We start from the raw sequence: 10,286 nt of genomic DNA on the forward strand, positions 1-10,286 counted from the left end.
GCGCGCCGCTCCGGGAGCGCGCGGGCCGCTCGAGCGCCATGGCGGGAGCGGCGGCGCGGGCGGGCCCCGCGCTCGGCCCCGGCCCGGCCTCGGCCCCGGCGCCCCGCGACCGGGAATGGCGGCGCCGGGCGGGCAGCGGCGACCGGGAATGGCGGCGCCGGGCGGGCAGCGGCGACCGGGAATGGCGGCGCCGGGCGGGCAGCGGCGCCGGGGCCCGGCGGGCAGCGAGCGGGGCGTCGGCCTCGGGCGGGAGGAGCCCCGGCAGAGGCGCTGCGGGGAGCCAGGGCTGGCGGGGCGGCAGGTGAGGGGGCGCCGGGGGAAACAGCGCCCCAGCCCGTGCGTCCTGACGTGTTTTTATTAAATTATTATATTATATATCGAGTTTTTAAAATCTGTATCTATCTATTTATCTATATATCTAATACGCACATATAATACGTGTGTGAATATAACTACATAATGCACTACATTATAGCTAGCGTATATTACATATATATATTCATAATTTTAGATTACGCCCTCATTTGTTTTATGGTAATTGGTAGGTATCAGCATGTTTCAGAATTGGCAGTCTTTAAGGTTTAAATGACGTCCGTTTTAAAAAGCTGTCTTCCTGGGTTTTTAAGCAGCTGCGTAGCGTGTTTTTGAAGTTGCTAATGTTTGGTTCGTGTTCTCATAAAATGAAATAACTTGCTAAGGGTATTGTGGGCTGCCTCTACATTTGCATGGACATAGCAGTCCAGGTGGTAATGCCTCCATTCTGCCTCTTGAAATAGCTTTATGGCAGCTGCTGCGTTCTGCTAAATATTCATGGCAGCTATATTAAAGTGCACTTCATGCAAAAACAGCTTCTTACTCATCCGTGCATGGTTTGAGGTTTTCAGCTTACTATAATGCACTTCTCTGTCATATCACAGACCATGTGTAAGATAAGAAATGAGCTTTTTATAAAGAATTAAAATAGTTCAGCTTATTTGGGACTTTCAGTGTTTTTCCCAGTGCATATTTGGTTCTTGGTGTTCACGGGTGTTTCAGACCAGTGAAGATGCAGATCCTGTTGTGACCAAAGTTCTGCATTTCATTTTTGCAGCAATGCCCTGTACTTCTCTTCCAGCAGTGATGATGAATTTGAAATGTGTAAGTAACGACACGTTAGTTTGTGTTATGAAGGAGTATGAAAAGGACACATTTCTGTCTAATTCTAGTGAAGCGTTTTTACACGTTATTTTCTTTCATTGCTTGTGTTGCAAAGTAGTGACAATGAAGTGTCAGTCAAGTGACACTGAGGATTCTATCTTTGTAGAAAGTCCATGGCATAACCACCAAAAAAAGGGAGTGAAAGACTTGAGAGTCAGAAGTGCATAAATCTTTCACCTCCACAGAGTCAGAAAGAGTCAGTTTTCAAAGGCAGTCCGGATTTACTTATTAGAAGGAAAGAAAGAAGCTGTGAAAATACAGAAAATAAATTGCCAGGTGTGGCACTAGGACACAGTACAGGGCTGGAATCAGATAGCTCAGATGACAGTTTCTCTCCTTGCAGTGCAGTCTTGCTGTCTGTGCCACAGGGAGTATTTTTGAATTGTCTCAGTTTTCACTCTTTGTGCCTTGCATTATATTTTTCTTGTTGCCTCAGTTTTGTCTGTTCCCTGTCACTTGCTTCATTCTTAGTCTCCAGAGACTAGAAGGCTGCTGCCAGCTTTGAGGAATTGAGAGCTGGAATTATACATAAATATAATTATGCTTGTTTTTGGAAAATTTTGTAGACCAAATTTTTACTAGTTGCAAACTTTTAAAAATGCTTAACAAGAGAAATAGAACCTTGTTCTTAATTAATCTTCTTCTGTTTCAGTTTTAGCTAAAATGAAAACTCCCAAATCTGTATCTAAAAAGGCAGATGCAAGGTGGGTGCTGTCATTAATGAGTTTTCTGTGTTCATATTTTAGTTTTCTGTATCATATTTCTAATCAGAATATAGAAACACCATCTAAAGTTGTATTGATTCATTGGCCTGTATAGGAGAGAGTGCAGACAGAGCTGTTACATCCTCAGTCATGTTCAGGGCAAATGTAAAATGGGATATTTGGAGGTGCACATGCTCTTGCAATTCCTATTCACGGATGCAGTTGGTGACATTTGCTGAGAGCAGCTGATAATGTTATATTGGGTGGCTTTTTTTGGATTGCTGTTTTAGGAAGGCAAATTTACTGCTCTGTTCTTCTGCTTACTCCTACCTTTATTCCACACCATTTGCCTATTTTTTTACAGTTTGAAAGACTTCATTGATGACTCGGATGATTTCTTCTTGGACTGGAAAGTGAAAAAGAGCACAACAAAAAGTGGTAAGCAATCATCCAACAGCAAATATGAAGCAGACTTTTTAATGAGTGGGAAGGTAGCATTCATTGCTGAGCTCATAAAGTTTTGGGAGAACTGGCCCCTGCTCGAGAAGGGTAGGATCTCTTCCATCTGGTGTGAATGTCAACCCTGAAAAAGCCCTGTGTGCCAGCTGCAGACTGTGAAAAGCTGATGGAATGGTGTCTGGAGGGGAAGTGGGTGAGACAAAGTGGACCAGAAGCATTAAAAAAAAGAAAAAGTCACCTATAGATCTGACATGATCCCTTGATCTTTGTGGGACAAATCGGAGGGGTCAGAAGGAATGTTTGTTGGCAAGCTACTTTCAGTGATTTTTCATGTAGTAAGATGGTAAATGGGCAGGGCATAATAAAGAAAATGAGAAGATACCTTACTGTTCTTTGTGTTTTCCTATCTTTTAAGGGATTTCTTTTGTGTTAAGACAAAGGCAGGTCTCCTAAATGCAACTCCCAAAACTTAAAGGTCTTTCTTTTGAATTGCAGCACAGAAAGATCTTCAGACCCCAAAAAAGCTGATGACTCCTGGAAAGAGAAACACTTGCTGCCAAGAGTTGCAGTATCCTGACACTTCAAGTGACACTGAGGATTCTGTCTTTGTAGAAAGTCCATGGCATAACCACCAAAAAAAAGGAGTGAAGGACTTGAAAGAGAGTCAGAAGTGCATAAATCTTTCACCTCCACAGAGTCGGAAAGAGTCAGTTTTCAAAGGCAGTCCGGATTTACGTATTAAAAGGAAAGAAAGAAGCTGTGAAAATACAGAAAATAAATTGCCAGGTGTGGCACTAGGACACAGTACAGGGCTGGAATCAGATAGCTCAGATGACAGTTTTGGATCTTTAATGGAACGGATAAAGAAGCGAAGTCTACCCCAAAAACCAGTCTTAAGCACAAGTAAAACTGTCTATCAGCCAAGCACAACAGGTGAGCAGCCCTTAGCTAACTTGCAGTGGTGATTGCCTGGTTCTGTCCATTTGTGTGGTGTGGACCTCTGAGGTGCAGCTCAGCACCTTGCAAAGGATTTTGGTGCAATCCAAAATTACTCCTGTGAGCATTCAGAAAAGCCAGCTTGTGCTATCAAGATGTAAGTTTTTCACTGTTCTTGTTTTTTGTCATTGTTGGCGCTTTTTAGTTTTAAAATTATTCTGAAAGCAAATCTAACTGGTGGTTTCTAATGATTCTGTGATCTTTTTTATTTAATGTATGCTGTGTAATCCTGTGACTCTTCCTGTTGAACTAGAAAACATCAAGCCACCCTGCAAAGGTGCACAGCCTGTGGAAGGGGAGGGAGTCAAGGCACCAAAGCCAAAATCCATTTCACTTCAAGAAACACCTTCCATGAAAACAACTCCTGCAAGAATTCCTAGGAGCGAATCAGTCAGTTGCTCACAGTCAGCAAAGACAGAGAAAAGGTGAGTGTTTCTCCATTGTTCCTGTGTCCTAGGACAACAGTAGATGGACAAAGAGATGCTAAGCATTTTGCCTAGGATGATGTGATTCCTCTGCTACCTAGAAACTTCTGCTAATTCAGCATTTGTTAATGGTTGAGTAGCTGGAAACCAGAGTTTTCAGTCTCCAGTATGACAGGGAGAATATAAACTGATCTCTGCCTAAAGGGATTGGTGACAAATAAATCTGACAAATGTCAAGTCTTCTTTGCAAATGTTACCTCTCTTGCTATTCCTTGTCTTGGTACAGCATGTTTCTAACGTGTGCTGGCTCTACAGATTGTATATATCCAGCTGCTTTCCTCTGAAGAGGTATCAAAACTGATCTGTTAGTAATTCATACCTTTTAACAAGAGTGTGTTGATTTTTTTTACTTGTATCATTATAACTTTGAGAATTCATGTGTCTTTTTCTACATGTGGATGCAGCTTAGGCTTTTCAAAAGAATGCATTTTTAATTTCTAATTGCTGCCCTTATTTTGCTTTTTAGCCATGTGCTGTTTCCTTTAGTCATTTTATAATGGTGCATACAATACCAAACCTATAAATGATATCTTCAAAGGTGTTTCTTTGTCAGAATGCTGCAGCATTTGAGTTAGCAATCCTGCTTGATTTGAATTCCTCCTTGAAGGAATTCCTGGGCATTCCTGGACCATCTTTGGCTGTTTCTGAAAAGACACCTTTATTGTGATGATCACATTAGGGCTGTTGATATATTGATTGAATTTCAGTATAGTTGTGGCTCACTGTGTCACAAAGCCTGAGCCACCCTCTTTTCCTACTCAGGAGTCCTCATAATCTAATTTTGTGAATTAATGAAGTAACTGCAGGACTGTTGCAACAGCTCTGCCCCTTCATGCTCTCAGAGGGGTAAGAGGACGGTCGTGGGCCTCATGAGGGCAAGCTGGTGGAAAGAGTCATGAGAGGTTTATGCAACACTTGAAGCATCCCTGAGATCTTTATTGGCTCTCAAGTGGCCATTATTTTTCCATGTGTTTTTCCATGTCTCTCTGTACTTCAGTAAACGCCTTAATGGCTTTTCTTGCAGGCTCAGGGTATGCTCAGTGCCTGATTGTTTCTTGCAAGATCTTTCAAATCCAGCTTCCCACTATGTGAAGTATTTCAAGAAAAATAAAGAGGAGCTGGCACAGAAGCTCTACAAGCTGTTTAATAGTACCATCTTTGAGCAAAAGGTTGGTTTCAAAACAAGAACTACCATCCCAAAATACTCGTTAATATGTTGCTCCTCCCTGTTTGATGTAATTGCTCTTTATCCTCTTTCACTTTGTTGAAGTTAAGCTTTATAGCAATGGCTTATGTTTGAATTAGTCCAAGCCATTTCTTTGAAAGGAGTTTGTTACCACCATGATGCAGCAGTTTTGGCTTTGCTTTCCCAGCTGTAATGGAAATGCTGCACGTAATCTTTCTTCCTTCCTATTGCATGTTCATGTCTGCCTTTGTGGAACAGATTAAAAACGTGGTGATCCTTTGAATAACAGTTTAGGGTGAACATAAAGCTACAAGTTGTGTTTCAAATTTAAGGTTCAGTTTCAGAGAGCTGCTGTCTTGACCTGGGATCATCATCTGGGATATTGGGTACCCTTCTCTGGAGAGAAATATCCTTGAAAAGAAGGGTGCTGCCCTCAGTAATTCCAATGGGATTTTCCCCAGGAAGGAAAGTGTTTTCATGCAAATGAGAAAATATTGTTGAGCTGACCAAGGATAGGCTGAGGTCATGATTTTACACAAAACTGAACTGAACAAACTCACTATTGCTGAAGTGAAATATCTTACTGCCCAATGCTTCAGCCCTGTACCTGGAGGTACTCGGAGGTGGAATAGAGGAACTAAGGACTTTCTGTCTCATCCTGCATTATGAAACTCCCAGTATTGGTTACAGGAAAACTGATGGTGGGAATAAGAAGCCACAGGAGGGGGAGTTGGCATCTTAAGTGTTGTTAAGGGCACCAACAGAGACATCCTCGACTGGATGTAGCAAAATACAAGGGGAGTCAGAGGGTCAGAAGATAAGAGAGGGAGGAGTGGGCAGATTACATGTGCTGTTTTGTTTTTCAGTTACCAGAGAACATGGTAATAATCTGGAATAAGAAAATGAGAAAAACAGCGGGGTATTGTGTAACAGGGAAGAGAGAAGGCCCTGAAGGGAAGCGTTACGCTCGCATTGAACTCTCTGAGAAAGTCTGTGACTCTGCAGGTAGGTCAAAGAAAGGCTGTGTTGATTCTCCTTTGAGGAAGCAAGTTCTAGAGATAAAAACATGAATCTGATGCCTAAGAGATCTGGAACTGGAGCCTGCTTTGAAATTTTCTGTTATCTTATATAAATAAATAAATACATGTATGGATTTATCCACATTCCACAGCCCTTTTAAGAGGCTGGGCAAATGTACAAAATGTGAGAACAGAGATGTAAGTCACACTAACTGCAGTACTTTGTTTATATTTCTTAATGATTTGAAGACCTACAGGCATCGTGTTACTCTAATTCTGTGTTATAATGGCAATCTAAAATCTGACTTCTTCCATCACAGCTAGCCACCTTGTTGGTAGTATTTAAAGCTGGAATAAAGATAGGTCAGTGCCAAAATAAGTTCTGTTGTGTGGTACTGTAACTGTTACTTCTCTCTCATCCCCTCCCAATATGGGAAAATGAATCATAAAATGGTTTGGATTGAAAGGGATCTTAAAGACCATCTTGTACCAACTCCCTGCCATGGGCAGGGGCACCTTCCACTAGACCAGGTTTCTCCAAGCCCTGTCCAGCCTGGCCTTGAACACTTCCAGGGATGGGGCAGCTTTACCAACCAGATTAGGTGTGTGGGGCAGTAACTAGGATGCAGAACTGGGCTGATCATAAATCTGGAAATGCACTAAATAAAACCTTGTTTTAGAGCATTTTATCTTATCAAGACATTGGTAGTTCTAACTCCAAAATAACTCTTGCATCTTAGTACAGAATGAGTGTTAGAAGCTTAGCAAGACGAGGAGCCTGGGCCCCCGGCAGGGGGAGAGAGTGAAGCAAGCCAGCCAATATGGTTGATAAAGCAAACTCCATAAAACTCCGTTTATTAGCAGTCCAAAGGCACTTCTATAGTGTACCAGCTTGTTAGCTCCTAAGTGGCTTAAAGCTTCTCAAGACACATTTCTATTTCTACATAATTGGACTTACATTGGCAAGTTTCCATAGTCTTGTTGTGATGAAAAGAAGTCAGTGTCTATCTCCCTCGTTCACTCCCGGATAGTACAGCTGGACCATCTCAAGACTCCCTCTTTTGTTCCCAGCCCTGCTTGTTCTCTTTCACACAGGGACTTTCCCATGGAAAGTTTTCTCACACACAAGCCTAAAACTTCCAGGCCTATTGCTTGCACAGTTCTTTTATTGATCCCAATAATTCTATTTCCCAACAAATGAGAGACAGAGGTCTTCAAGCAGTGACCAAAGGTGAGCATGTTCTTCCCCACACCTGACTGACCTTTGTCTTTGTTACCTTTACCTGAAGATCGCCTTCGGGACACGCTGATCCACGAGGTTTGTCACGCAGCCACCTGGCTCATCAACGGTGTTCGGGACGGCCACGGGCGATTCTGGAGATTCTATGCCAACAAATCAGCTGTAATCCATCCAGAACTGCCGGTGGTGACACGATGCCACAGCTACGAGATTAATTACAAATTCACCTACGAGTGTGTTCGGTGCAAAGCTACGTGAGTAAAGTTTTCATCTTGCATATGACTGTGTATTAACTTTTTAACTTGGCAGTGTCTTGTGTCTAAAAATCAGGGGTCTCTGAAGCTCTAAAGCAATTTGGATACTCTGATGTTTTCCAGAGCCCACAGAACCTCACTGTGTGAGTCCACATGTTTGTTTCCAGGTAGTTTCAGTTCTAGTTCAGAGGTCAGGACAGACAGAAGTGTTGTCTGAGCACCACTGGTGATGAGGGAAGGTCTTTGGGAAGCAGCAAGAGATATATACCTAAGATTTAAAGGAACAAATCCCTGTAAAAACTGGGCACAGAATATTTGACAGTGATTAGATACTAGAAAAAACGATCAGAGGAAGCTTCCTGGGGTCTGTGTCCTGATGACTTTAAATTATGACTGCAGCCACACAGATGTGAGCAGCACTGTGATGGGAAGGATTGACACTAGGACATGACCTGGAATAATGGTGCCATTTATGGCATTTTTTTTTACCTCAGCATCATATGTGTGACTCACAGAAGTACTGGAAAGAAACACCTGACATACCCTGAAGTGTTTATTAGACCTATGCAGTCAGTAGTTGCTTAGATGCAACAGAGCATTGAGAAGATTTTTTTTAGTGATGTCTTTGAGGAGAAACTTCACGAGGGGGTTGATACATGAGTTGTGGAGGTATTTGGAAATGTTGTAGCACTTCATACTCTAGGCTGAGAGTAGAACTACAAGACAGAGGAAGGAACCAAGATGAAGAAACAGCGGAAAAGGTTCTAGGGTAGCGAAGTGTAATACAGATTTGGTTATACCACTGTGTGATGTACTGTTCTCTGTTCTAAAATACTGCCTTTAGAACTCTGACCTGAGCAGAAGAGAAAGGAGTTCTGTGGAATCAAAGTCCTTGTGTTTGCCTTTCAGGATCGGGCGGCACTCGCGGTCCCTGGACACGGCGCGGTTCGTGTGCGCCTTCTGCAGGGGGCAGCTGGTCCTCAGGCAGCCCCCGGGCAAGGGGGGCACCCCTGCCAGGACACAGCTCACACCCTTTGCTAAGTATGTGAAGGAAAACTATGGACTTGCTAAGAGAGAGCAGCATGGGCTGAGTCATGCAGAGGTCATGAGGAAACTCAGTGCTGATTTTGCTTTGAAAACCAAACTGGAAGATTCCTTTTAATATCTCAGTATACCTCCTTTCTTGGTGCCACTTAAATTTTGTATTGAGAGTAGTAAAAGTTCTGAGCAGCACTCACACGTAGCATGTCTTCAGTGACTCCAGTGATTTACTGTGTCATCTGGGCAGCTGATAAGCTGTAGGCTCTGTGTGTGTGCTGAAGAACTGCTGAATCTCTGGCTGAGATTGCCAGAGGCAAGGAAGTCCAGGCCCACCAGCCCAAGTCCTCTGACTCTGAATGACTCCAAGGCAGGAAAAGGGGCATACCTGAGCTGGGCTTCAACATGGGTTCAGATATTCTCCCATGTAGAGATTCCTGAGAGATCCTTGGCTGTTTTTGTTACAATTAAGTGGTGGGTAGATGGTGCCTTAAATCCATTAAGAGAATGTGTGAGTTCCTCCAAAGCCCTTTAGCCCTCAGTAAGACTGAAGCTCTTTGACTGAATTTGAATGTAGTGTACCTCTGTCATTGAGATTTCATAGAAACTAAAATAGATGCAGAAGGTCAGGTTGGGGAAAGGAGATTTAAACACTTTCCCCAACAGAATGAGGAGGTTTTGTCAATGGTTTAAGTCTTTCATGTAAAATGCAACTGAATGTGTGTTACAGTGCTTGTGTCTTCTGTAAGCAAATTGCTCAGGGGATTAATAATTTTGATAATCAATAAATGCCAGTTTGATACTAACTCTTGCAATAAACCCAGGCTGCTTTGTTTCAATTTAATCGTGGCTGTGTAGGAATACAGAACCCTGGTACCAGCCAGCTCTCCTGGCTGGAGAGCCAGGCTGTGGATCAGCACAGTCCTTAACATCCTTTTGTCACTGGGATTACAATCCAAGCATCCCCATTCCAGGAGGCCCAGAGCTGCTGGGTCACCTCCCAGGAGCCCTCATCAAGCCTGGGGACACTGAGACACCACCCTCCCTTCCCCAGAAACAACATAAAGGAGCATTTGAACTAGAAAACCAATAGCAAAAACAACAGCACGAAACCACTGACCGTTCAAAAACTGATTAATTACTGTTCACAGCACTTCCAAGGAAAAACAAAACAGTGGTGAGCAATATACTTCAAGGAAATTCTACTCTTAGGGGATTTGCCAGTAGAAATGCAGAAAGATTGAAAAGTATGACAAAGCAATGGGGTTATGGGGCTTCCACATCTTGACAGCACCTTACAGCTGCTAATCAATATTGGCTGTCACTGACAGGGAGTGCCTTCCTCAGCTCTGTTACTTTCATTGTCCCATCCTTTGCTTACGTGAGACAGATTCACAAGACAGAACACAGACGAGGATGTACATGATGGGGGATACTGTGAAATGCAACACCAAGAACATTTACAGGGATTAGTTCAACAACAGCTATTTTGTTCCAGTCTTAAGAAATTTCTGCAGTTCAGCATGTAAGAAAGTCAAGCTTATATATCTACCAGTTCTCTGCCCAGCATCTTAACCTTCTTCCCTCTGGGAAGGAAGCACAGTCCTCTCACTGAGCCAGCAGAAATAATTCATTTTGTACAGAACCTCAGTGCTGGGCACACACCAACATTCCATGGAGTAAGAGACTGCAGACTGACCAAAAAATG

General features: G+C 43.0%; 1 protein-coding gene across 1 annotated transcript; it reads left to right on the forward strand.

The window, feature by feature from the left end:
* The first annotated feature begins 38 nt into the window (after nt 1-38).
* Nucleotides 39-9,384, forward strand: GCNA (germ cell nuclear acidic peptidase). The gene is made up of 10 exons (XM_069015881.1): nt 39-301; nt 1,091-1,137; nt 1,850-1,901; nt 2,266-2,339; nt 2,856-3,293; nt 3,610-3,781; nt 4,866-5,010; nt 5,894-6,032; nt 7,336-7,540; nt 8,450-9,384. The coding sequence occupies exons 1-10, from the start codon at nt 39-41 to the stop codon at nt 8,700-8,702; spliced, it is 1,788 nt and encodes a 595-aa protein (XP_068871982.1). The 3' UTR covers nt 8,703-9,384.
* Nucleotides 9,385-10,286: the final 902 nt, after the last annotated feature.

The sequence above is a fragment of the Aphelocoma coerulescens genome, chromosome 4A (assembly GCF_041296385.1).
Source record: "Aphelocoma coerulescens isolate FSJ_1873_10779 chromosome 4A, UR_Acoe_1.0, whole genome shotgun sequence".
In the NCBI taxonomy this organism is placed as follows: Eukaryota; Metazoa; Chordata; class Aves; order Passeriformes; family Corvidae; genus Aphelocoma; species Aphelocoma coerulescens.